This window comes from Mangifera indica, chromosome 8 (assembly GCF_011075055.1).
Source record: "Mangifera indica cultivar Alphonso chromosome 8, CATAS_Mindica_2.1, whole genome shotgun sequence".
Taxonomy (NCBI): domain Eukaryota; kingdom Viridiplantae; phylum Streptophyta; class Magnoliopsida; order Sapindales; family Anacardiaceae; genus Mangifera; species Mangifera indica.
The window spans coordinates 6543003-6570257 of record NC_058144.1 but is presented as its reverse complement, the minus strand read 5'-3'; the positions used below and the strand labels follow the sequence as shown (position 1 = coordinate 6570257).

The window sequence follows — 27255 nt, the reverse complement described above, 5'->3', positions numbered from 1 at the left end:
GAAATACATCACCCAAATTTACTGAGAAAGCAGAGAAATGGAGAACACAACATCAAAGGTAATAAAACTTCCAACTATCATCTCATTACTTATCATCACAGTAAACTGCATTACATATTAACAAGCATAAATCTGCAGAAAGTGATTAAATAATAGAGCTGAATTCAGAAAATAACAACAATATAACCACTGGCTACTGGGGGCCAGGTCTCCCCAAACACAAAAGAAATGACCCAATAACTTTTTTGCCAAGATAATTCCTAACTGACCCTCACACACTTCCTCTTATTTATACAATCCCACAATCGTTTCACTCATTTCCCATGCTAATAGCTTGCCAACTGTCTCCAACTGAGCTGCTGCCTTTTTGTTCCTCTGGACCACAGTTTTCCTCATCCTCTCCAGCTGGCACTTTTCTGCTCTTTGCTTCTTTTTTCCTGTGAAAACAAACCTTAGTTATAAGGTTCCTATCAGCTACCAATTCTCAAAGATGAGTATAGAATTAAGTTGAAGTGCTTACGATATGATCAAGATGAGCATGAGTAACAAACACAAAGTTCAGTTGAAAAGCTCTTCTGGGGCTCCTCCCAATATCAAAAGCGCGCTTCAATGGTATAGCCTTCCAAGTCAAGGCCTGTCTGGGTCACAGCCGCCTGAGTTTTCCAATACTACTTCATTGAAGGCTCAGTTGATGGACGATAAATACCTGAACGTTTTTAATGAATTTATGGGATTGACATGGGATTGGAGACAAGTTGATGATTGTTTTGAAATGTTAGGCTGGTGAGATGGGAAAATTGTGGGGAGTTTTGTGGGTGAAATGAGAAGTGAGAGTTGCATTCTTAAAGGGTTTTACTGAGGTTTTCCTCTAAAGTATAATAGCAGAGATTTAGGAGAATAGGACTAAGTAGGATAAAAATCTGAAGCATGGCTCAGGCTCACAAACTGCGCCTATGAGTTTCACCTTATTGGCTCAGTATTTTTAGATTAAAGCCACAGAAAATCAGTTTGAGTTGTGTGAAAATAATAATACATAATCCCAAAATTTTCAATCGCAATTGATACATGATCATATATCGATAACTAATGATTTGAAGAATAATATGGTAAAATCATATAAAATGCATGTGAATTTTAAGATGTCTTATAGGACCCATAATAATATTATTCGATTTAAAGTGATTAGTTAGATATTTGATATATGCTTCAGTATAATAACTTCAATTTTGAAATTTAATATTCAAGAAATCAGTCATAATGAAAATTTTATTGAAATCATTCTTTAAAATGAACAATAGGAAGTGGAAAAATGGTATTAACAGACAAGTATGCAACCATCATTAACCACTGTAAAATTTACAGCAAATAATAAAGTCTCTTGTAAGCATATAAGAGAACCAATAAGCGATTTTTTTTATTTCATTCATACAAAAATATAATAATTCATAGTAAACAGTTGGGTAGGCTACTTTCATATTGTTGAAGAAATTAAGATAAACCATGCATACCTTGCAAATAGTAGGACCTTCAACATACAAAGAATTATATCATAATTTATACATCCAAAAGCTGAAACATCAAAGCTAACGTTAAATGTGTAACAGCACTATACAAAGGGTGGTGGAATCTCAAACTTTGTTTCCTCTCCGTATGCGTTTCCTGATGTCTTAATATGAAATGGTGTATCTACTTAAATTGAAAAGAAGCTGATTCAGATTGAGAGACTCTGTATATGCCACATCACTGCAAATGGTAATCTTTGAACTAGAGCTTATAATTTCAGCATTCTTAAGGGTGAAACCATGAATGATGGGCAAGGGGAAGCCTTGTCCAAGATGCGAATTAACATACGGCAATAAAACAGTTTGGATGATAGTCCACATCACCGGCTACATTACATCCAGTCAAAAAAAAAAAAGACTTTAATTAGTAAACATGCACTAATGATTTTCAGCAACGAACTTGGTTAAACATTGTAAAACAAGTTACCTGAATGAGATACAATCGTAGATTACCAATTTTGCTCCACTTCAAAGACATTGTAAAGTCGTTCAATTTCACACTACTAGCAAGGTTATTACCTGATATTTTAACAGAACCTGAGCCACAGACAACCTGAGCCAGCATAAAGCAATGGAGTGATATCATTCGGGGAGAGACAGAGAGAATCTAATGGTAAAGAACATGAAAATCAGATTAGCTATGTTTCCATCAATAATAATCTTACCACTGCAATGCAAGCAACAGGTATAGCTTTATCTTCTTCCAAAACATAAATAATCAAGTCTAGGTTCATGGTAGCATCAGTACTATGCTCTGAAACCCTAATGACTGGAGGAGAAGAAAGAGTGATATTCAACATCATATCATCATTTGGGTATTTCCTGTACAGCTGGGGAATAATGTATTTCCATCCAGCAGTGTTTAAAACAGACTGATCTGGCACTTTATCCACAGTCCACCGCAAAAATTCTGCCTAACAAGGGAAAACAACTTCCGTATTTAAAATATAAACCATAAATAAGAAAATAAAGACACACAGAACATGTTTCAACATAAAGGAACCAGGATTCTAACTATCAAAAAATCCAACCCAGTTCACTTGTGGATAAAACCATGACTTAGGGCCCTTAGAACCACATAATCTCAGTCAATTAAATTCATTAAAGGAGCATATCCTAATTCAATCTATTGATAAGTTGAAACCATATCTAATACTCATATCAGATTCAATGATTTCACCCTACAGAACCCACTTGCTTATGCTGTAACTAACATGAATATGAAGCATATATCCTGTTAAATTCAAGTAGTTACTGTCAACAGTTTCATCATTTGAGAAAATTAAACACCATATTTCAGCAGCTATACTTAAATGTTCACTTTTCAAACATACATCATAGTATAAGGCTGATGCAGAGTTAAATACGGCCTCATCCAGTGAAATTCCAACCATTTTATATTGATCTGTACATGACACTGAAGGTTGCAAATTCAGATGAAAGTACTCTGGGGATGGAACCTTCTTCCTAGCTGTAAATAATCCATTGATGTCAAACCCAATAGAAGAACTACTCAATAAAGGGCTGCCGATGAATGTTACATTCAATGAAGCATGATCATCCACTGGAATTTCTGTTGGAAGAGACTGTAGAAAGGAATCAAGTTTTAAAATTCCTTCTTCAAGTTTCTTGGTGATAGCATTTTCCACTGAAGAACCTATCTGTTCTTGAAATGCATCAACCATCCTGAAAAAGGGGAGAAAACAAAGGGAATTAAATTGCAGCATATGAAACAGTGATACCATTTTTTCAGCATATTTTTGTGCTAGGGGCAGAGTGGATGGGTGTGTGGTTAAAGGAAAAAATAAAAGAAAAATGACTAGGTAGAAGTGTCAGAGATTAGGGTTCAAAAAGCCCAAAATATAAATGTATTATGAAAAAAGGCTGCATAAACAACAACCTAGCCATATAATACTGAGGGAGAAACCTGCAGCCACTTGGTAACATGCAAAAGATGGACAAAATGAATAACAAAATGAAAATAAATGAGATGAACCAGTCTAATTTTGCTCACCCTTGATAGAGCCATGAAGCTCCTCCATCCAATTTTATGGAGATATCTTTGACATGACAACCACGGTCAATGATGGATAGCTTCAAAGTTCCTTTGTGGTTCTTCAAGCCTAATGTAAGTCCTACTTCCATGCCTTCAATCTTAACCACAAACGGCATTCATCAAATTCCCCTCTTTGAAGGAAAAATAAGATACAAGGATAAATCATTTCTAATACCTGTGCGACAACTCCAACACTCTAAATTACACCATTACAAAAGCATGCCCCACAAAAATCTCAACAGGCACAAAACAAAACGAGTGCTATAATGATTATAAAATTTCATCATAAAAATCACATCTAGTGCCTGAGACCATATCTGTTATACATTTTAGTTAGCATGGTATTGATACCGTGTTGAATTACCATTTGATTTAAGAGCTTAAACTGATAGTTTAGGTCCAACAAACTAATTAAACTCTAACAACATACAAACCAAGGAATATTTATAGCAATCAAAGTCCTAGGTTAAACACAAACATATAGTATAAAACAACTAATTTTCAGCTAAATACTTAAAATGAACTACCCAATTAAATTCTTCGGAATACCTGAAGATAAGCTCTCCCTCTATCAGAAATATCGACTGGAACTAACCAAGTGCTGTACTCATAATACCAATTCATGCTCAAACTACACGTGATTCCAGAAGCAACAATCACTACACCCGACTCTCCGGACTTAACATAAGAGGACAAAACATCCATCCGATAAATCGTGGTATTTGATAAATGCATCCGAACATTTCCCACAAGCGGAATTTTAACTGTTTTCTCGATCTTGGGCAGCTTTAGCGGGACTATTGAAGCTATTTCTTTCGTTATGAGTAAGTCCTTAATGAAATCGAGGCCGTTTTGAGATATAACAATCGATGTGAAAGACTCTTCGTCTGTCCCGTGGACATGGGAATCAATTTGTGAGGCAACGACGAAGAGTAAACAAGCGTTGCCAATGTTTTGGGCATTCTCATTTTTCTCTTCGTTTTGCAGAGGTCGAATTTTTAATGTGTTGAAGCTGGAAGGTAATGTTGGTTATTTTATTTTTATAAAAAGACAAGACTGTCCTTTAAAAAATTTCTTATTAACAATTGCATTTCCATGACGTAAGAAAAATAAACAATAAAAAATTGAGTTTATAGACAAATTAAAAAAAAAAAAGAAAATTAAGCCGTTATAAAAAAAAAAGAAATTAATAAACAAGTTAAAATTCAGTTGGGCTGGGCTGGGCTGAGATGGGCCGGGCCATACTGAGTAGGTTGGCGACCCATAAGACTGAACCTCATCAAGGGTTAGTGCAGGGAACTTGCGGAAAGAGATTGATTTCAATCGTTTACCACTGTTTTTTGGGTCTCCAACTGTTCTTCGCTTAAGGTATCAATTTTTCTCTTTATATATCCGTTTTTCCTCAATTAATTTTTAATCGAATAAATTCCTTTCTTTTTCGATAAACTTTCTAGGGTTTTTATTAGGATTACGTTGTTTTACGATCACTTTGAGTTTTACAATTTTTAGGTCTGAATTTCGATCTCTCTCTGTTTGCCTTTTAATTCGGTATGTTAATTGTAACTGGGTATCCTGTTTTCTGATTAGAATGAATATTATTTAATTCTGTGTTTGATTATGTTTTCTTCAATTTAATTAATAAACTTACTAACTGCATATATACCACAATTTTTTTTGCTAAATTTGTTTGAAACTTCGTTTTCCGATCTTTGGCCCTGAATTTTCCAAAATATTTAATGAAATCCAATTTTTTATGCTAAATTGTTTCAAACTTAGTTCTACAAATATTTGGTTATTTTGAATTTTCCCAATATCTTAATGAAACTCAATTTCTGATTTGATCTGTATATCCTGGGAATCAATTGATTTATGTGTTTAATTTATTATCTCATGATTAGTTTTGTTTGTTGCAATAACTAACACTGTATTGATAATAGGAACAGATAACATGCCGAAGAATAAGGGAAAGGGAGGAAAGAACAGGAAGAGGGGAAAGAATGAAGCGGATGATGAGAAGCGTGAACTTTTGTTCAAGGAAGATGGACAAGAGTATGCCCAAGTTCTTCGCATGCTTGGGAATGGACGGTGTGAAGCTACGTGCATTGATGGCACCAAACGTCTTTGCCACATCCGTGGCAAGATGCACAAGAAAGTTTGGATTGCTGCTGGTGATATAATACTTGTTGGGCTTCGTGACTATCAAGATGACAAAGCTGATGTCATCCTCAAGTACATGCCTGATGAGGCGAGGCTTCTAAAAGCATATGGTGAGCTTCCAGAGAGCACCCGTCTCAATGAGGGTATTGCTGGTGGTCTTGACGAGGAAGATGAAGGTGCTGGTGATGATTACATTGAGTTTGAAGATGAAGATATTGATAAGATCTAGGCTTTAAAGAAATTGCTCTGGTTGGGATTTATCTATAATGTTATAAAGATATTATCGATGCCAATGTACTGGTATTAGAAAGCTAAAACTTATGTGCTTGCACTTCTTTCATTTGGATATACTGAGTCTATTATCTTGCTTATGGTTTTCTTGAGTTCTGCTTAAGCTTACTGCCTGTTATTAATATTGTATTGGATCTGGCCTTTTTTTAATTTCATTATAAATTCCATGGAGTTAGATACAAGCTTGACAACTAAGAGAGTTAGATACCAATTTAAAAGCTAGGAAGTGTGATGGTCTATTTTTGTTACTTCTCTGTATAAACTAATTTGATTAGGGCACCACCGAATATGAAAAGCTTAGTCATTGATTTGATATGCTGTCCTAATTTTGATTAGGAAGCCAATGCCTAGTACTTGCCTACTGTTTGTGTGGTTATTCCCATCCTGTTATGATCACAAAATTTGTCTATGGAGTTGAAATCTTTGATAGGCCATATTGAAACTTGCCGGTAATTGCATATCCTGCTTATTTGCGGCAAATTGGATTGGTAGTATGTTTACTTCTTTAAGATGTGATTTTGAATGGACAGGGGAACAACAGCCTCTGCAAAATGGTTTCTTTGCCTTGCGGGGCTTTCAGAGATTCAAATTCATCTCTTGCAGCAATAATATCTTGGTGCTTCAGTTAAATATATTTAGATCGAATCAAGCATTATTACAGTACCATGTACAGGGGAATTAATTATTTCTACAACCCATGCACTCATGAGTACATTCTAGGTAGAATCACGAGACTGATTTTCTCTTGAAAGATAACAAGGCAAATTGGATTTGCCACTGGCCAGACTAAATAGAGGAACCATATTTGCAATTAACTTCTTTCTTGTTCCCTGCTTGCTTTTGCCTGTTCTTTTTATCAGTATCACACTCCTTCGGACTGTCCTTGCTTACCTGTTACAATGAGGAAATCAAATAAAGTTGGTCTACTCTGTTTTCAGTGCTCTTATACTAGCTATAGTTAGGAAGTCTTATTTTGTTACAGCCTTTTGGGCACCGGTAGCTTGGCACAGTTTTCCCCCTTAACACACTTGTAGCCTTCAGTCTGTTTTTCCTAGGCTTGAAGCCTTCAATCTCTTCAGATGAATTAACTGAAAAGCCTTCAATTTGACCGGATACCTCATTGGACCCACAGCTCTCCTGTTCTTCCCCTGCTACGTCAAAAAGTCTTTTTGCCACTATGAACTTTTGATTGTTGTTAAATGGCTCAAGTTGCTTGCTTACATGATTTTCAACCTGGGAATTCTCAGGAAGACGGGTTGCCATCCACCGTTCTAGCCAGCTCCAACTCATGTTCAGTTCTGTGTCATCGGTTCTGTTTTGCTTCTTCTTCGAACAAATTCTTAGCTGTAGACGAAGCAGATAAAGTCAGTCAAGCACTAAGCTTGATGCCTTTGTTTTTATTTTCACACCTTAGTATCTTAGCTTTACCTGCTGTGAAAAGGCATAAGCTAGAGCTCTCTCACGCCTGGTTGTTGCTTCCAGCCTGTTCTGAATCCTCATTTTGGATACATTGCTACTCACGGTGCTATCATCCCAGTCTTGCTGTTAATTTCATGTCATAAAACAAATACAAATAAGGTGAAAATTTCGCAGGTGCTCCAACCTATGTCACTTCATATGTATTTTACTTTCTGAGAGCATTAGGATCCTCAGTAGACCTCAATCTGTCAAATCAACTAGATCAAGTTTCAATTAAGCTTTTGACTTTGCTAATTAAGAAATTTTTATAACATAATGCCCTTTTTTTTTTCACCTTTATCTTGAAAACCTGAGTTCTGGCTTTTCGGTGCATCCTGTGAGGTACAGCCATGCTTTCTTCTCGAACTGAGAAAACTTCTAAAGAATTTCCAGTTTGAACTACAATTGATGTCCCCACAGACTCTCTAACTGAATTCTCTGTAACTGCAAGAGGCTCCTGGTTACTGTCTTTTAATTTGTCTTCTTCATCTCGATGTCTGGCCTGAAAATCAAGTACTATAGTTAAAGAATCAGAGTTTCATGACAAGTAAATAGATGTATATATACTAAGAGAAAATATTAACCAGGAAGTCTCTAAATGCTGTCTGAATTTTAATTGCTGCATCTTCTTTAATGAATAACTTGGAAATTGAGTTATGCTTTTCATTCTTGTCTTCACTCTGAACTTCTCCTTTGTTCATGAAGTCTTCTACTATAGGCTGTGTAACAGTGGCCTCAGAGCTCTTAACAGAAGCAGAGTCTTCCTCTGCTACGATTGCATTGGATTCATCACCACAGAGGTATGATCTAACTGAACTCCATTTTCTTTTTTCTGTCATATTGTTCCTTGCCTGCACCTTTAGCCCGCATAGTGACAATTAAGAGGAATCACTTCAAATTCCAATGACACCGAAAAAAAATAAATTCGGGAGACTTACATTATTGCTATCCTGAGTCCTAACTGGGCGGTTTCTGGAGAAGACACTTCTAACCAACTCTACACTGACGCCCATCTCAGTTGTTTTGCAATGAATAGCAAAACAGCATTTTCATGAGGGTTGTCTCCAATTATATTCAAAGCCACTCAGAGGCACCAAGATTCCCTAAATTATTGCTTATGTTGAAGAAAAGTTGACACAGCAAGCGGCCATTTCACCTAGTTGTTTCCGGTATAATAAGCTTCATTGGATTATTCTTTTATAAAGTTAGGTACACAGACAAACTGGCACATTATGATAAACTAAATGTTAGCTGTTTTCGTCAGAAGATCTGCGAGTTTTGCAGAGCTTTAGAGCTGGGCTTAGTACTTAAGATAAGATAGAAGCTTTTACACATCACTTTATGCACATGGATTGCAGCGGATTGGACTTACAAAGTTTGCTTGCTATTGGGGCTATGTCTATTCCTTTAGACTTGGATCTATTTCTATAACTTTAAAGTGCCCCTCTTCTTGGATGCTTGCCACTGTTTATTTTCCTAAACATGGAAAACATGCCAATATTATAATTTTGGGACCATTTGGGAAGCCAAAACAATTGTAACTATTCGGCTTATTATAAAATTTTGACCCATCAATTTAAGTTTTTGAGATCAATAGTTATCAAAATCAAGTGATATATAATTAGATGTAATTCATATCACCGCATTTGTTGAAATGACTAGTGTGAAAAATGTCTCATTTATTGTTGTGGTAAAGTGAAAATGAAAGTTTGAAGAGTTTAAATGAGATTAAAATAGTTTGGATAGTAAAAGATGTAGAATTTAAAAAAAAAAACAGGTTTGAATTTTAAACTCGCTGATGTTATACTAAGATCAAATCTTTAACTTATCCAATTCTATGATTGTGAGCTAATCATTGAATCCAGAGTTGGTAAATAGCTTAGAGAATGGAATGGGTTTTGATAATGGCACAAGTGATAATGACTTGCTAGAGATTCATAGTTTTGAACAATGCGGAAGGGTAGACAGAGCAAGTGTAAATGTGGTCGGATCAATATTGTCAAATGGATAATGACATTCACATGAACAGTAGTGCCCCTAGTAATATGTTTCTTTCAATAACTATGAGATTTATTCATTTTTCAACTATGTAATTTCAACTCCATAATTAAAGTGCAAGCATAAGCATCAAAAGTTAGAAGAAAATTCATATAATTTGTCAGATCTTTTTCAGAAAGCTATATATAAAATCAACATTTATATGCGAGGGAAATAAGTTGCTGATTATATCTATTGTATAGATCCACGTTTTTCCAGGTTTTGGGGCTTGTATTCTTGAGCCTCAAGGCAGAAGACTTGCTCCATTGGCTTATATGGTCAATATTTTCTGTATTGCTTCAACTTTCCTTTCTCTTTATTTTCTCCGTTTTTGTATTCAGTAATCAAATTTGCAAAGTAAAAGGTTTCTTCATGCTTTCCCAAAAGAAAGAAAGAAAATTATGGGTTCAAAAAGGGAAACGAACGGCCCTTTATTATCCTTTGCATGGACAATCAGGATTATCAAAAACATAACATTTTTCATTAATTCAACTGATTAGTACAAGGTCTAGAATTCAAAATCTTGTAGCCGCAAAACATAGAAAGAAAAACGACATTGCAATGGTAAAATAAAAGATGAATCAGGAGTCACAACAGCAATTTAAGCACCCAACTTTGTGGTCTCCATCTCCACAGCTTTTCTGAGGATGCTATCCTCTTCCAGGGCCATTTGTATAGGCAAAACTCCTATACCATTGGCCATAGCAAGCATCATTTGTTTGGTCTCTGCCTTGAACTCCTCCAAATCCACAGATCCATTCGAGTCATGGTCGAATTTGAGGAACAAGGAATTGTACAACTTAGCAACCTCATCTGGGTCTGGTTTCTCATCGATTCCGAAATGAGTCTCAAATACCCTCAGACTCATTAGCTCCCTCATCATTTCTGCATAGGAAAGAAGACCATCTTTATCTTTATCAAGGTTGGCGAAACGGTCACAAACTGAGACGCTGAATGCATGTTCATCTTCCAGAAAGCTAAGAATTGTTGAACCATCTAGCAACTCTACGCTCATTTTGATGGTATGCTTGCTGTCTTCTCTTGTTACTTGGCTACGGGTAAGAAAAGTAGAGAACTTTTAACTTAATTTGATCTTGTTGAGAAACAAGTTCAGTTGTGTTTATATTTATAGCCTGTAGATTACGTGTTTTCGAAGAAAGTCGGAGTTCCAAAATTTGCTTTATTGGCCTCTTGTTTTCGTTCGCCACAAGATTTCGGGAATCTACCGCGAACTAATCACGTTAATGAATATTAAATGGGACGGTCGGCCGGCCCATTGATCGAGAAAGCAATTGCCAATAGTTAGTTGATTTGAATTAATTGATTTGAATTAATAACGATTTTAACTATGGCCAAATGACTATTTCCCACACATGGGTAGGTATAGACTCAACTTCTACCTATTAATTATTAAAAATTTAAATATTTATTATTTTATTAAATTTTTTTATTATTATTAAAAATAAAATTATTATTTAATAAAAATATTTAAAAAATTATAAATTTATTATATTTTCTCTCTAGATTTAAAAATTAATAATTTTTTTTTTATACAAAATTTGAAAAATCACTATTTCTCCTTTAGGGTTTACACTTTCTCTCTGGCTACTTCTTCAGTGACCAAAGCTAACCAACCTCCTCTCTCTTATTTCCTAGATGAGGACAAATCATTGGCTGATGATTCGTCGATGAGGATCTGTGCGACGCACAAATTTGTGCATCATACAAATTACATCAATTGACACATAAATCAGTTAGACGAAAGCTTGAACTCTTCATTTGATCGATCTGTCAGTCGATCGATATGATTTATGTGTCACATGGATTTGTACCTCATCGATGAGTCACAGATAGATAATTCTTTCTCGTCTTAGAGATGAGAAGGTAAAGGTTGATCGACTTCAATCGTTGGAGAAGTGATAAATGAAAAATGTAAACTTTAGAGAAAAAATAGTGATTTTTCAAACTTTAAGTAAAAAGAAGGTGAAAGAAAAATTATTAATTTTTAAACTTATAAAAAAAATATAATGAATTTATAATTATTTTAAATATTTTTATTAAATAAAAATTTTATCTTTTGATAATAATAATAAAATTTAATGGATGGCTAGATAATTAACAAATAAGAAATTAATCTACACCAAAACCTTGGGTGGGAAATTGTCGTTTGGCCTTTAACTATTTATGGGTTAACGAGTCTTCAAGCACTAGCGTTTGTCCTGTCTTTCAACCTTTGAATTTGAATCCAATCCAATGGGCTTGCCGCGGCGCCTAGAAAGTCAAACTTCAAAAGAAATTGACCAAAACGTCAAAAGAAGAATTTGCAGCCGCTGTGAAATCTAAGTCACCTTCTTTATCACCGACAGTATCACTGTCAAAAACAATGGGGTCTGCCCATAGATCAATCCTCCACCTCTCTCCCCAAGAACACCCAATTCCCTGACGCGTAAAACATTTTATAAAATATTGTAATGAGAAAAGAAATTTCCAACAGGAAGCAATACTTCTATTCAAGTCCACATACTCGTATATATATACACTCCTATCTTCGGAGACCAGCTTCAATGAATATTCAGTATCAATATCAAGTAATACTGACAATATCTTAAACTTGAAAATATTGCAAACTTTCTTGACAATTTTGTTCCATTTATTCATGGTTTCAGTATAATTATCTTCCAAATTGAAATTTCTACCTATCAATTCTATATATATGAAAAGGCCAAACGGCTATTTCTCACCTAAACTATGTTGAATTCTCAAAGTTCCTCTCATTAATTATGAAAATACCGTTTACCCACTCATGACCGGTTAAATTTAACGAAACTTTCATCTGTGAAGACGATTATCTTCCTAAATGAAGATGACTCATCTTCTCAAATGAAGACGACTCATCTTCCCAGTGGACGACAAGTCGTCTCGTTTTTGTCTGGGAAGATGATTTCTCTTCCCAGATGACTTCTCTCGACGTCAGATGAGTTGGGGTGGAGTTGAGGAGGGTCGTCGGTGGAAGAGAAACAGTCAGGAGAGAGAGACAGTCGGCGATGGTGCCGGAGAAAGTGAAGGGGTTTGAAAACTAAACCCTAGGGGGGGAATGCGATCTTTTCAAACTTGGCCTAGGGGAGAAAAGTTAGTTTTTTAAATTTAGGGGGGAAATAAAATCATATTTAAGTTTATTTTTAATATTAAATATAAAATGATAATTTTACCCCCACTACCGTTAATTTTAACTGTTGACGGGTGAGTAAACGATATTTCTATAATTAATGGGGGAAGCTTTGAGAATTTAGCATAGTTTAGGTGGGAAATAGTCGTTTGGCCATATGAAAACGTCCTTTTTCATGCTTGAAACATAATTGAGAGAGATGAAGCTAGCGACTTCCAACTAACTAATTGCAGAGCTCAGTTGTATGATCAGCAGTATAAGAAAGACTGCAAAGAGAAGGCAGAAAAGAAGAAACAAAGAACTAAGATATTTTATCTCTGATTTTAGATGATTGACTGTGAGGAAAACGTTGCAGCTTTACCCTATTTATAGATGGCATGGTGGTCTATTTCGGAGAGAGATTGTGTATTGTTTAAGACCTAACATTTATGCAGCTTCTTATCAATCTTCCCTTATTTTTAAGGATTATGTTTTGTTGAGTCTTCAAGTAGTAAATGAATTTTGGAAACCATATCCACATGTATTACTATGTCATTTCTATCATACACATAAAGAGGAGGACCTGGATGCGGGTATGGAGGAGGAGATGGCAGCAAGTGAAATAAAGGAATCCAATAGTCTTAAATCTTAATATAAGACTTAAAAACAACGGATAATGAATTAGCTTCTATATATATATATATATATATATATATATATATATATATGATGGGCAGTAGAGTTATAGAAATGTATCCAGAATCATATAAATATGAGGAAAAGGGGTGAAAAAATTTGAGATCATTGTTTCCTTTGTCTTGGTATCTTATACAGTCTGAAAGTTGATTTAATGCAAACAAATGATAACTTTGATCTAATAGGTTGTAGGATCATATAAAGATAAACATATAAATATATGGCCACAAGACATATTCCCACCCAGGGTTTGGTGTATTTGAATACTCCTACATAGAAAATTTAAAAAACTCAAATACCTACCATTCTGTCAAAATTTTATATTAAGATTAAAGGTAAAAGTATTATTTACAGAAAATATTAAATAAACAAAAATTTTATCTCATTTTCCTTACTCAGTTTTAAAAAATTAATAATTTTTCTTCACTCAAAGTTTGAAAATTTAATATTTTTTCTCTTAGGTTTCTTCTCTTTTTCGATCACTTTCATTCTAACCCATTAGTTTTAAATAACAATTTTATCCTTAATCCTAATAAAAAAATTTAATATAATAGTGAATATTTATGTTTTTTAAACTTCACGAATGAAAGTTTAAGAGATATCATATATATATATATATATATATGATATCTCCTTATATACCATAGGGGCATGATACATGAGCACTCTTTTTTAATTTTTCTTACTCACTTAGTAAATTAAATGTTATGCATATTATTTTAAATACATAATTAAATATATATTTATATATATCATTATGCGATTGAATATTATTTTATTATTAATTTAAAATTATTCAATTATATAATGATATATATAAAATATATACTCATTTATATATTTAAGATGAGTACTCGTAATTTTATTGTTTCATAAAATATGTTTTAATGTTTATTCATATCTTTTTGAAAACAGGTAGGATAAGATAGCTAGCGCTCTAAATGCGAATTTAAGAGTACACTTCTGGCTATGCCTGTGGTAATTATCCTCTGAAACCCATATTCCAAAGGGATGATTTTAATAAAATGGCATATATGTGCATAGAGAAGGACAAGATTCCCTTACCAACTCTCCTCCTTTTCTGCTCATCTCCTTCAACTTTCAATCTAAGGCCTAAGATTCCCATCTTTAAAACTCAAATCACGACATTTTCATTTTTCAGCATCTGCACTGCACTGTTCTAATAGTTGGTCAAAATTGAAGCAGTACTTCTTCTTCTTCTTCTTCTTCAACCGCCCTGTGCCGGTCAAACTTATTTGTTGCAGTTGCCTGTCGTTGAGGACATTGTGTCGGCTTTCTTTCGCCCTTCTATTACTATCCACAGTCACAAGTTTACAGTGTCTTTTGATTTTATTCTTTTTCTTTTCTTAAATTTAGTCAAATTCCATTTATTTAATATGATTCACTACCTTAGCTTCTTCACGAAGACTTTTTGGCCATCCAGAAAAATAACATTTTAAAGAAGTTCGTTTTCAATTTAAAATTTTAATCTTTCAATTATCATGTTTTAGAACACGAAATTAACATTTTTAACCCTTAAACAAATAAAGCTTTCATTTTCATGGATATATAATTTTATGAAACGACTTGACTTCATATTTCTCAATTCGGTAGGTCTTGGGTGTGTAGAAATGACCTAACCGATTAAGAAAGAACTATAGAGACGATGCAACCCAAAATTTGTTTATCTATTTCTATTTAAACCAATATTATGTTTACAATTTTTGTATATAATTTTATACACAAATAACGATATATTATCATATGATTAAATAGTTAAAAATTACAGATAAATTAATACCCAATAATATGAAAATACATAATTATTTGTATATAAAATTTTATAGAAAAGTTATGCATTTAGTTTTATTATCCTATTTACTAACACAGTTAGCAATTTTATGTATTTATTTGAGCCATTTATTGGAAATTTGTTACAAGAATTTTGATTTAGTGGTGAGGAAGAGATTTCTATGGAGGTTTAGGATTTATCGATATAATATATTATCTATATACCTAAATTATATATCAAATATGACACCACTTTTTTCTTAAGATTATTCGTTTTTGTTCTTTTCTTCTTGTCTTGGATGATCAATATCAGTGATGAAGAAAGATGGTTCAATAAATTACAGGTGTTGAAATAGGAAACAGTCAGCCAAACATTGATTTTTTTCAATATCCCATTCCAGCAAGAAATTGTTTACTAGTGCTGCCTGCCTAATTTTCTGGCCTCATCGAAGAAAAAACAATAACAACAGGGAAACATCAGCCATGTGTCATACACTTAATAATTCAAATTTAATAAACAAAATTGATATAGCGAATACATCCCTCGAATCATTTACTTGATTTTATATTGTTCCCTAAATCATGGCTCAGGTTGTTCAAGAGTGCAATTAATTAAGAGAGTAATTTTGGTTAATTAAAACTAATTTTGACTGTTGGTGAAAACAAAGAGAACCACCCCGACGTGTGAGCCAAAAAAGGCCTGTTCTCGCCCCACATTTGAAAATAATATTAGCAAGTCTCTGTCATCTTCTTGGGAACAATCTTCTCTTTCCTTTCTATCTCTCTCTTCCTTTATAAACCCCCTTTCTATATTTTTCTTCTTCATTCATTCATTCATTTCTTTCTTAAATAGTCTGGTTTATTTCTTTGTTCTGTATAGATCTTTCTGTGCATCTACCAGAACCCGAAACTTATGATGGTGAAGAAGAAGAGGAAGAAGAAGAGAAGTAGGTGTGGTTTTGCGTAGTGGCTGCCAGAAGCTTGTTTATACTGTTACGTACATATATTTATAAATTAATATTCTTGGAGTGGCAGACGTTTCTCTTCTTTTTCTTTTTGTTTTTTGAATGAATTATCAGGCGCTGATCATGATCAATACACATGATCTCTCTGGTGTCAACACTGAACGGTATACGATTTGCTTAGAGAAATTTTCTTCCCGGTGAAGAATTCATCGGACGGCGTACATGGGAAAGCCAGGCATTTGTTCTTTGTTCTTGTTCTTGTTCTTGTTTTATTTTATAAATTTTAATTTTGGGGCTTTAATTGAGTATGCTAATGGGGATAGAGAGAATAGAGAAATAGTTTACAAGAAGTAACATGTAAAATGTTGTTAGAAAGTTCCAAGGCAGAAAAAGGGTGAAGTGATAGCAATGAAATAAGTTTGGCTGGTTTTCCGAGTCTCTCCAGCTTGCCATGTTCATGTTCTTATCATTTTTATTTAATAATTTCAATTTTTACAATATGGTTTTGCATATCCCAAATGTTAATTTGAATGTCAAAAGAAGAGTTTCATATATAAAAAAATATAAGTTTTAAGTCTTCTTTAACGATACATCAAAATCAAACTTTTATCTTATTTGATTATAAAATGATCTTATCTGATTGTAGAGTCAGTCACCGAATCTAAAATTTATCTTGGAAAATCAAACAGAACTGTTCTCTTATATTCTAAGCTCACTATAAACTCTCTTTTATTCTAAGTTCAACTTTACGCGAAAAAGAAACCCGATACTCTTCTCATGAAATAGGATAAATAGGTTTTGGTATGGGCAGTCGCGTAAGAAATGAAACTATTGTCTGTAAGATAACTAGAGCAGAGAAATGTCAAAATATAACTTGCAAAATAGAAAGAAAGAAAGAAAGCAAAGCAATGTTTTTGCCAATTTGGCTCATAGATATTGTTCCTTTATAATTGGTTGGTACAGCGTTAAATCAAATAGAAGAAAGAATCAAAACATTTCATCAGCAACATCGCTTTCTTGATTAGAGTTAATATCATGCTTAACCGACTAATTTTTTTATAAGGAGAAAACATAAATTTCTTATCATTCCCGAATCAAAGATATAAAAAGGTTTTTTCTATTAAAATTAAGACGATGATTAAAATATTTAACTTTTCTTAAACAACTTAATTGTTTTATTTATTTTAATTTTTATAATGAATAGTAGGTTGGTGACTGACCCGTGAATGGTGTCACAGTACCAAACAAATTAATTCTATAACTATATTCTTCCCTTTTAATTATATAGTTTCTGCCAATTTAATGAGATATAGAAGAGGAACCTTGACCCAACACTTGACATTGACAATTTGGTATCGGAAAATGTTTGTATGTAATAATGAATAACACCATGCTAATTGACGCATCTAATGGCAATTAATTTTAAACACTAATTAATTTATAATTAAGTCTTTGAATTAACATGAAAAAATATTGTTAACACATAAATTATAAAAATCTTTTCTTATCATTTTAAGTTAAAATAATAGAATTAATACTATAGTCTAACCTATTTCTATTATCATCATTAATTTCTTTACTTTCTTGGTCTTAGAATGATGATGTTGTGATTTCTAGGTGTTTGACGTATATATATGAAATTAGGCCATGGTGGTTTATTGGGTTTAATGAGTAGACAATAAATTGTGGCATTGAAAAAATACTAGTATTTGTATTGTAGAGCGTGTCAAGGGAGGAAGCTTTCAAAATTATACGGCATGAATTACGCCCGAGGATGTCTTGTTTGACTACCATGTTTTTAAACTCTAGAAATCTAGCTCTTCAATATCTTCATGTTTAAAATGGCTGTAAATCTCTACTTTCAATACCCTCAAGGGTAGTTCAAATAATAAAAATGTAGACTTTATACGTAAGAGAGTATGAGTTCAGTAGTTTTATTTAATTGGTTCAGTGATTATGATATTAATCATTATATCCGAAATTAGATTTATTTAGTGTAATTGATTTAACCTCAATACAGTGATCTAATTTGGGTAGAGTTTCGGTTCATGTGAGATTCCTTACAATAACTTGTACAATTATTTCAAGTTCATATTTTAGACAAACAAAATTTGTTTAGTGTGATTGATTTGATCTTAATTAGATAATTTAGCTCAAATGAGATTCTATATAATAACATGTATAACTAATTTAAGTTCGCATTTTAGATACAAACGAAACCGTATAAATACAAAATTAGGGGTGTAAGTTTAGAAATTATTACATGTTAAGGAGAATAAATTATAAATAATAGACTCTTTTCATCTACCGTGTAAGAATGAGGGGATGTGGAGGGCGACAACAATAATATTGTTGTTTGCTAGTTTAGCTTATTCATGGATACGCCTTTCAAATGTGGACTAATTAACCTTTCATAACTCTTCTTTCTTTAAATATACGAGCCCAAATCAAATTCCATATATACGTATACTCTGTGTGTGTCTCTCTTACTCTCTTTATATATAAAATAATATGTATAATTTTACATATAACTAATGACATATCACTATATTTTGTTTGCAGTTGGAGCCTATGATCTTAAAAATTATCTTATAAGTTATGAGATTTGTTCTTCACCTTCTATTTTTGTGAATCTGAAATGCATAACATGAAATAGACTAATCTTTAGTATACTGTTTGGAAACTAAATTAGAATCATGCAATTACGTAACTCCTTACAAACCCTAAAGAAAAGAACATTATCAATAGGAAAATAGTTAAGAAAAATGAAAGAAATTAGTGATGCTTTAGCTGCTAGTGAGTGGTCAAAGAAGAGCTGATCAATTTAGTGCTAGATGGAATTGGATCAGAATTTGACCTTGCCATGGTGCATATCACATCAACTGAAGTTAAGCATAGTCTCCAAAAGTATCAACAGAGGTTAAATAGAAACTCTACCTATATAATGGATTTGCAAGAAGGAGTATAAGCCCTTGGTGCTTATACTCATTTTGTCTCCTTAGGGAAACCCTATACCAAGCAAAACATACAAACTTATAGATTATTTAACTGGTTAAATTTTTTCAATCTCTAAGCAATGTGAGATGTGGACACAGACTTAATATCTTTTTTGTATTTTTTCGATATAAAATTTATCTAAAGGTGTTATATATAACAATTCATTTCTCCTCATCATACAGAAGATGTATAATTATTATTATTATTATTATTATAATTCCTGTTAACTTGATTAATTGAAAGCATGCGTCCCTATATTGTAGACACTGGCGTTGCTGAGGTCGTGGGTTCACGTAATTAACGAGATGATGATCGACTTATTTATTACTTTATGTCCTCCACAGCCATTTTTGTCAAATATGAATCCATGGCTGTCATAGACCATCACGTTTTGGGATCAAATTTGATTCATTATGTGAAGTATTACAGAGCAAGTAAACGTTAAGGTTTATTACTTACTTGAGCTGCAGAATTGTACATTAAATATTTGGCGTTCTGACTTTGTATTGAAGATAACAAAACGGTAGCTTCACGTGAAATATATATATAAACACCAGAACTTTGATTTCGTTTTCTTCAGATGGCAGCATATAATACAAGTGGCATAAGATCCAAAATCGACCTGTTATCTTCACCCCATATATAGACAGAGGTGGTCACGAGAAGAAACTAACTCCCTCTTAACTCCATTAAATGAATGGAACAAATGCAATCAATCTTCACCCAATATGTTCAACAATATTACCATTTTCCCATAATAATAATAATAATTTAAAAAAAACAAATAGTTTTTAACATAATTACCAGTATCTTATGATACAGAAGAAAAATGATATGTATCATACAATACATCGAATTAATACAATACAATAGACGTATCATATGATATGATTTTTTTTTTTTTGGTTAAACCAGGGAACCCTTGCGGTAAACCCAAAGAACCTATAACTACTTAGATTCGTAATTACGAACTGGACAAATTAAGAGTAAACTTTTTTGTGGTACACATATTGGGGTTTCTTTTTTTTCTTTTGTGTTAAACTGAGGAACTCTTGTGGTAAACCCTGGGGGTTCGTAACCACTTAGACTCGCAACTACGAACTAGATAAATCAAAGATAAATTTTATTATGGTATATCACATTGAAGTCACTAAAACCCTAGATCCATAACTACAGACTAGACAAATTAAAAGTAAATTTTATTATCGTACATCATATTGCGATCATTCGAACCTAAACGTTTACAAATGAGTCTTAATCTTTCATTATTTAGGTCAACCCTTAGGGTTGAAGTGTATTTCATTATTTTATTTTTTTAAAATTGTATCATATAATATACTATTCGAAACACGATATAAAAAATTAGATTCTACATACATAATATAATATACAATTCGACTATCATGGGTGCCAAAAGAATCTTCTTGCCAGTATAATATATATACTTTGAGGAAACGTTTGGTTTGAATAATATTTTATTATTAAAATAGGAAGATTACCTTAAAGATAAATTATTTGGTATAAATGATTACTACGTTTAATAAAATTTGATAAAAATAGATGATATAAATAATTAATGTGTTTGGTTAACGATAATAAAAGAATATTAGTAAATTATTTTACTTAAATATCTTTTAATATAATTATTTTGAAATATTTTTTATATTTTTTATTATATTAATTAAAAATAAATTTATTTTTATCTTAAAAAATTAATAAATAATAATATAATTATAATAAAATCAAGATTACATTGGTACTCTTGTAATACCTATCATCTTTACTATTTATAACGTTGTATTGATAATAGAAGATTATTGTAATATTTTATTATTGATAAATTAAATAAAATAATATAAATAATAAAAAATAAATTATCAAGATAATCTTTAAAATATTCCAACCAAACGCCCATGAGGGAAAACATACAAAGCAAACATCTTCAATAATAAAAACTCTTTCCATTTGGCAGATCCGGCAATACGTAGTTCAGAAATGTATCATCCAAATTTTTTATTTAACCAATATATGATTAAAAAAATTTAATATAATTGCAAAGTTCAGAAATTTAAATTAAAAAAAAAATCCTGCAATTGGGACCCACTTCGACCGGCCCATAACGCTTCCTTGTTCACGCAAGCCGGCCCATAATCCAGAACTTTACACATGTCAAGTGTCAACCTTGCGAGTTGTGGGTGAATGAAATAAGTAACAAAAAAATTAATTGGAAATGAAGCAATAGAATTGACCACACGTGTGAAATGCCGCTGACACAGTAACACACTCTCCGCTTTGTCTTCGTTCCGACACCGCACCATTCGGTAAGTGATGTTCGCACGTGTCTCCTTACATTTTCGCTCGCTCGGATTGGGTAGACCACCACATGACAGTGTAGGCCCCAGTGCTGCCAGCTGGCCACAACTTCAGGCCATACTTTTGTGGGCATGTTCGATTACTTGTTTGCCCTCGGTACTCTGCAGACATAAAACGCGTCGGGCTCTTCTGGACTCCGGAGTAACAGAATTACCCTTGGAAACAGCGACTAGAAAGTCAAAATTACCCCGACTCATAACACTAATGTCTATCTAGAATTTTAAATACTAAAAATATAATAAAAAATATATAAAGAAAAATTAAAAAAATTTACGTATGTAATGTAGCCTATTGCTCCAAAAATTGGTCGAAGATTTCTTTTGATTTATCGAACACTTTTGTTTTTTAGGAGATTATAAACTGATATATCAATTATGAAAAATAAATAATTAAAGTGATGGGGGCATTTTAGTCAGTGAAGCTAAGTCTAATGGTGCCAGCAATGTTAACCTACCCAACAAGCATACCACAGCGACATCAACGTCTCTTCAGATGGCCACTCTAATCTTCAACGTTCCAAAAGTAGTTTTTTTTATAGAAAAGAATTTCAAAATATAATTGCCACTAACCCCTAAAACTTATAATTGGTCTTAACTTCCTGTAGCAACACTCAGCCTTTGGGTCTGTGTCTATCCTCCCAAGCCTGTTATCCTCCGTTCATCACTCCTTCCTTCCTTTCTTTCTTTTTTATAATTTTTTCATGCATCAGTAGAAAGATCTTTCTCTGGGTTTTACTTTTTGATGTCAGTCTAAATTTTTCTGGTGTTTAATTTTTCTGAAGGTTAGTGTAGGGAAAGACTGAACCATTTAATGACATATTTTTTGTGACATCTCCTCATCTGAATTTTGAAATGTATATTTGAAGTTTCTCACTTTTTCTCTTTCTATTCATTGAATTTTTAAGCTTCATAGGTTTACAAGAATTGACCATTTCATAGTTTGATGCCTGTATTCCCTTCTTCATTTGACAATTTCTTTTTAGCATCTATATACAAAATCCAGTCTGTCTCTCTTGATCTATCAGGAAAAGAGAAGAAATGTATGGAGCACAAAGCAAGAGAGACCTAGCTTTAGAATTACAGGCACAAGTTACTTTATTGAGACCTAGCATACATGCTAGAAGAGCAAACATCACCGTCAAATTTCAAGACCTTTATGGGTTTACAGTAGAGGGCAATGTTGATGATGTTAATGTCCTAAACGAGGTCAGAGAGAAAGTCAGGGAACAAGGCCGGGTTTGGTGGGCTTTAGAGGCTAGCAAAGGGGCAAACTGGTATTTGCAGCCGCAGATTTCTTCCATATCTGAAGGAATTGCCCTTAAATCATCACTGAAGTTGTCAAATTTTGCTAATGCTATTACATTGAAGAAGCTTATAAGGAGGGGGATTCCACCTGTGCTTAGACCAAAGGTTTGGTTTTCACTCTCTGGTGCAGCCAAGAAGAAGTCTACGGTGCCTGACAGCTATTATAATGATTTGACAAAAGCCGTTGAAGGCAAGGTCACTCCTGCTACCAAGCAGATTGATCATGTGAGTATATTTGGATTACCTTTTTTTATGATAATGATTTGATTATATTAGAATTCCGGGAATCAGTTACTCTTTGAAGATTTGTTGTTGGTACCATCAATTTGGTATTAGAAATTATTCTAGGTTCTATTCTGAGATTGAAATTATGATTTGAATATAAGTTGGTTGTTTTTGCTTTTTTGCTATTTCGGATGGCCTTGATTTAATTCGACATTGGCAGGTGCATTGCTTGTTTGTTGCATTAGAGGTACCAATTAGTCTGGACACTGGATATATCAGCCAAGACAAACATTTCATTATTGAAAAGGGTCAAATTTTTATTGTCTTTAGGGATGATGTTGATTTACTTCAATATTGGTAGCCTAGATAAAGCAAACACCATTCTTTTTTAGGTAAGTGATATTTACATTGAAAGTGGTATGGTACTGAAGTTTGATGGCTATATTGAGACAAATCTTGGAGATTTGAAGATGCCAAGAATGACTATCATTATGTTTAGTGTCAGATTAAATAATTAAATCTTACATCAGACACAGAATTTTTGTCTTAGGGAGGTATGCTCTGCCATTTGATTTGAATTAGTTGAATTGGGAAAAAAAGAAATGGGTCGATTCTATGTGTTTCTTACATGTAAACCTTATTTTAATATTGGCATCTTGATTATGAATCAACATACTGATGATTATCACCTCGCTTAATGATTTATTATTACCATGATCAAGGAAGCAATATTGTGGAATGAAATTTTCTGGAGATGGGTGGGAGGGCTTAGTCCTTGATTTATTTATATGGTTATATTGCTTCTCCTGATGTCTTGTTTTTCTTATTTGTGTACAGGACCTACCAAGAACCTTCCCTGGTCACCCATGGCTGGATACTCCTGAGGGTCATGCTGCTCTACGACGTGTTCTTGTTGGATACTCTTTCCGTGATTCTGATGTTGGCTATTGTCAGGTGGTCTCATTTCCTTTCCTGTCTTCTAATGGAGTCTCTTGGCCTTATGGGAAGTAACATGTTATATTTGTCTAGCAATAGGGATCGGTTGACAAATACATACTGAAGTTCTGTATTGTCTATTGCAGCCTCAACTTTTTATTGTTGTGCCTTTTTGGTTTTTGTTTTCAAGCTATAATGATAAATGACGTATCTTACAATTTTAGCAAATACCATTTTGGAAATAGCACACCACAGTTTCTGTTCCACAACTGTGCTACATGGTATTGATCTCTTTTTATGAGTTTAACTTTTTATGAAATTGCAGTTTGATACAAACTATTGTCTCTGGAAATTATTCTGGAGACGTACAGCGTCTGTCATCATGGCATGATTGCTACAGTTATTAATATGAAATGTGAGATGTAGTTATCATGATCATTTTGTTGTGGTTTCTCTCTCATCACGGCATGCTCATCTTTAGCCCATAATTCCTTACAATAATTGCCTATTCTTTTGGATTGCATTCACTTATGAATCATATATGCCTAATATTGAGCTCAAGTTTTATCAAGAATCTTCTCAATTCTCATCAATGTATTGTATAATTCCATGTTTGTTTTCCAACATTCAAGCTAAATGATCACCATGTTGCTCTGGCAGAAATCATTTCAGTTGGATTTTTCTTATAATATGAACCTCTGCAGTGCGTATGCTGCAAATTCAATTTATATTCATCCCTTTTCTTCTTTTAAAAGAAAATAGAGAAGTTTAAAACTAATGAATAATCCTAGTTTCATATTAATTCCTGATGCAGGGCCTGAACTATGTTGCTGCACTTTTGTTACTTGTGATGAAAACTGAGGAAGATGCTTTTTGGATGCTTGCTGTCCTCCTAGAGAATGTCTTAGTTAATGACTGTTATACAAATAATTTATCAGGTTGCCATGTTGAACAAAGAGTTTTCAAAGATTTGCTTGTTAAACAGTGTCCAAGGTATATTCCCTGATTGCAACTTTGTTGATATATTTTATCTTTTGGCTGCTCCTTATAATGTAACTCAGAAAATATTAAAAAAATACAGAATTGCCTCTCATTTAGAAGCACTGGAGTTTGATGTATCCCTTGTAGCCACCGAGTGGTTCTTATGCCTCTTTTCAAAGAGCTTGCCCTCGGAGGTTAGACTAATGTTGATTGCCTATCATTCTATCTTTGCCTCAATTGCTCTTGTATATAATTACAGTGAAATTGTTTCATTAATGAAAATTTTGCCTTCTGGATGCTTCAAATTTCAGACAACTTTACGAGTGTGGGATGTTCTATTCTATGAGGGGGCAAAGGTTCTATTTCATGTGGCTTTGGCTATATTCAAGGTATCATTTCTTTTGCCTTTTGACTCTTCACACTTCTTCATGTTTATAAATTTGTTGGTGTCACTTGTAACATATGAGAGAAATTTTTGCAGATGAAGGAAGAGGAGTTGCTTCTAACCCATCATGTTGGTGATGTCATAAACATTTTGCAAAAAACCACTCATCATCTCTTTGATCCTGATGAATTATTGACGGTAAGACAAGTTTTCAGGTTCTTTCTTTTCATTTTTCTTCGGGTGGCATGAAACCATAAGCAATATATCGCACTTTGGGGAAATCAGCATTCAGAGGCTGTTAAGGAGCTTGTTCCAGAATTTTTAGAATAAGTCTTCTCTCAGCATATCAGAAAATGTAAATTAGTTGTAATAATCTCAAACTATGCAGGTTGCATTTGATAAGATTGGGTCAATGACAACCAACACTATATCAAAGCAAAGGAAAAAGCAGGAACCAGCAGTGATGGCAGAACTTGATCAAAGATTGAAACGATTGAACTCGTTGAGAGTGGATGACAAATAACACTTATCTTGAAAGTTTGATGAAAACTGAGACCGGCCAAGAAAGGGCCTGTTACCCCTCTGGAGAAGGAGTACAATCTTAAATTACCGTATTGTTTAGCTGTTCTTTTTTTGAATGTGCAAACAGGGAAGACCCCATGAGAAGAGACTATCCAGTCTGTTGTTGTTCCTAATGGTGTAGGTGGTAAATGTAAATTATGAATTGATACAGTATCTATACAGTCGACATACATTTCAATTTAGGGCATTCCTGGATTATTCTTGCCCATAAAGTTTGAGCTTTTAGATTGTGAAATGCTGTATACGATTGTTTGGTTGTCATAAGTAACAAGAGTTATTGTTGGTGGCCTATCACCACATCCGTAACCACTTTGGACGTTCTAAACACATGCCAGAAGTTGCTTAACCCCTCAGCATCTGGCTGCTTTATTAAGCTAAGAGAAAAAAAAAAGTGCATAAATTGATTAAAAATTAGAAGGATTAAAAAAATTTTCATCTAAGGAGTTAACCACAAGGACGAGAAGGAATTTCGGGAGAGTTGGTCTGAAATATAAAACATATATATATATATATATATATATATATATATATATATATATATATATATATATATATATATATATATATAAGTTTGTATATATTTATCAAATGAAAATGAGAATAAAAAAAAATTGAGAGATTGTGGCTACATTTAATTTCCCACCCAAGGTTTGATAAAACCACAATTCCTCCCTTTTAAGTTTGAAAATACTATTTTCTCATTAAAATGTCCAAATTTGTCAAGATTTGTGTTATTTCGTCAAAATATTATAAAAAATATGTAATTAATTGTATTTTATCCCAGAGTTTAAAATATTACAATATTATCTTTACTAAATTCAATTATGAACAATATTATTGAAGTATAAATGCCATTTTTATAAAATTTACTATGGTAAAAGAATATTTTTCTTGTTACTTTTAGAAATTATCATTTTCAGTAATAGATTTTAAAAATATAATGTATAGTTTTTATAGTTTATAATATGATATTTATACTCTTAATTAGAGGTGTGCTTAGTTGGTTCGATGTGATTCAAGAGTTTTTTCAAACTAAACTGAAAAATGGTTTAAAATTTTTTTAAATTAAATCAAATTATTTTAACTTTCAAATTAAATTAAAAATACTGTTTAATCTAGTTTGGATTGCAATTGGACCTATTAAAATTATTTTTTTCTAAATATATATTATTTAATAAAATTAAATGAATTATAGTTTTCAAAAACATAATATAAATATGTAAAATAAATATAAAATATATATACAATATACACATAAAATAATTGACAAAATTAAATACAAAAAAAAATGTACATTTAATTGCTTATTAAAAT

At 32.9% G+C, this 27255-nt stretch overlaps 5 protein-coding genes across 11 annotated transcripts; 2 read left to right on the top strand and 3 right to left on the bottom strand.

Moving 5' to 3' along the window:
* Positions 1-1389: 1389 nt before the first annotated feature.
* LOC123223458 (putative BPI/LBP family protein At1g04970) lies at positions 1390-4715 on the bottom strand. The gene is made up of 7 exons (XM_044646623.1): positions 4702-4715; positions 4168-4630; positions 3577-3716; positions 2897-3248; positions 2228-2476; positions 1990-2115; positions 1390-1889 (listed from the first exon to the last, which is right to left on the bottom strand). The coding sequence occupies exons 1-7, from the start codon at positions 4713-4715 to the stop codon at positions 1668-1670; spliced, it is 1566 nt and encodes a 521-aa protein (XP_044502558.1). The 3' UTR covers positions 1390-1667.
* A 135-nt stretch (positions 4716-4850) lies between these two features.
* Positions 4851-6146, top strand: LOC123222411 (eukaryotic translation initiation factor 1A-like). Of its 6 annotated transcripts, none has more exons than XM_044645167.1 (2): positions 4851-4986; positions 5556-6146. In XM_044645167.1, exon 2 carries the CDS (start codon positions 5567-5569, stop codon positions 6002-6004), a length of 438 nt encoding a protein of 145 aa, XP_044501102.1. In that variant the 5' UTR covers positions 4851-4986; positions 5556-5566; the 3' UTR covers positions 6005-6146. The 6 variants fall into 6 exon arrangements, with proteins under 6 accessions (XP_044501102.1, XP_044501106.1, XP_044501107.1 ...); XM_044645171.1 differs by having other exon boundaries at positions 4853-4986; positions 5562-6146; XM_044645172.1 differs by lacking the exon at positions 4851-4986 and adding an exon at positions 5011-5127 and having other exon boundaries at positions 5562-6146.
* A 520-nt stretch (positions 6147-6666) lies between these two features.
* LOC123223149 (protein IQ-DOMAIN 33-like) lies at positions 6667-8835 on the bottom strand. Of its 2 annotated transcripts, XM_044646246.1 has the most exons (6): positions 8463-8835; positions 8109-8381; positions 7820-8026; positions 7495-7608; positions 7288-7410; positions 6667-6957 (listed from the first exon to the last, which is right to left on the bottom strand). In XM_044646246.1, the coding sequence occupies exons 1-6, from the start codon at positions 8535-8537 to the stop codon at positions 6853-6855; spliced, it is 897 nt and encodes a 298-aa protein (XP_044502181.1). In that variant the 5' UTR covers positions 8538-8835; the 3' UTR covers positions 6667-6852. The 2 variants fall into 2 exon arrangements, with proteins under 2 accessions (XP_044502181.1, XP_044502180.1); XM_044646245.1 differs by having other exon boundaries at positions 6667-7410; positions 8463-8829.
* A 1185-nt stretch (positions 8836-10020) lies between these two features.
* Positions 10021-10678, bottom strand: LOC123223076. The gene has a single exon (XM_044646143.1). The coding sequence runs from the start codon at positions 10574-10576 to the stop codon at positions 10163-10165; it is 414 nt and encodes a 137-aa protein (XP_044502078.1). The 5' UTR covers positions 10577-10678; the 3' UTR covers positions 10021-10162.
* Positions 10679-22065: 11387 nt separating this feature from the next.
* LOC123222393 (TBC1 domain family member 2B-like) lies at positions 22066-26176 on the top strand. The gene is made up of 7 exons (XM_044645133.1): positions 22066-23057; positions 23895-24011; positions 24808-24986; positions 25075-25168; positions 25286-25363; positions 25456-25557; positions 25748-26176. Exons 1-7 carry the CDS (start codon positions 22566-22568, stop codon positions 25880-25882), a joined length of 1197 nt encoding a protein of 398 aa, XP_044501068.1. The 5' UTR covers positions 22066-22565; the 3' UTR covers positions 25883-26176.
* Positions 26177-27255: the final 1079 nt, after the last annotated feature.

Excerpts from the sequence above, each read along its gene's own strand:
- LOC123223458 (XM_044646623.1), bottom strand. Across the intron at positions 3,717-4,167 it reads GAGGGAGAGCTTATCTTCAG|ATTGAAGGCATGGAAGTAGG; the intron begins GTATTCCGAAGA and ends TTTGTGGTTAAG. Across the intron at positions 2,116-2,227 it reads CTGTTGCTTGCATTGCAGTG|GTTGTCTGTGGCTCAGGTTC; the intron begins GTAAGATTATTA and ends ATGCTGGCTCAG.
- LOC123222411 (XM_044645167.1), top strand. The coding sequence starts at position 5,567 with ATGCCGAAGAATAAGGGAAAGGGAGGAAAGAACAGGAAGAGGGGAAAG.
- LOC123223149 (XM_044646245.1), bottom strand. The coding sequence starts at position 8,537 with ATGGGCGTCAGTGTAGAGTTGGTTAGAAGTGTCTTCTCCAGAAACCGC. Across the intron at positions 8,027-8,108 it reads CAGCATTTAGAGACTTCCTG|GCCAGACATCGAGATGAAGA; the intron begins GTTAATATTTTC and ends CTTGATTTTCAG. Across the intron at positions 7,609-7,819 it reads CTCAGGTTTTCAAGATAAAG|CAAGACTGGGATGATAGCAC; the intron begins GTGAAAAAAAAA and ends TGAAATTAACAG.
- LOC123223076 (XM_044646143.1), bottom strand. The coding sequence starts at position 10,576 with ATGAGCGTAGAGTTGCTAGATGGTTCAACAATTCTTAGCTTTCTGGAA.
- LOC123222393 (XM_044645133.1), top strand. The coding sequence starts at position 22,566 with ATGTATGGAGCACAAAGCAAGAGAGACCTAGCTTTAGAATTACAGGCA. Across the intron at positions 24,012-24,807 it reads CTGATGTTGGCTATTGTCAG|GGCCTGAACTATGTTGCTGC; the intron begins GTGGTCTCATTT and ends TTCCTGATGCAG. Across the intron at positions 25,169-25,285 it reads CAAAGAGCTTGCCCTCGGAG|ACAACTTTACGAGTGTGGGA; the intron begins GTTAGACTAATG and ends TTCAAATTTCAG.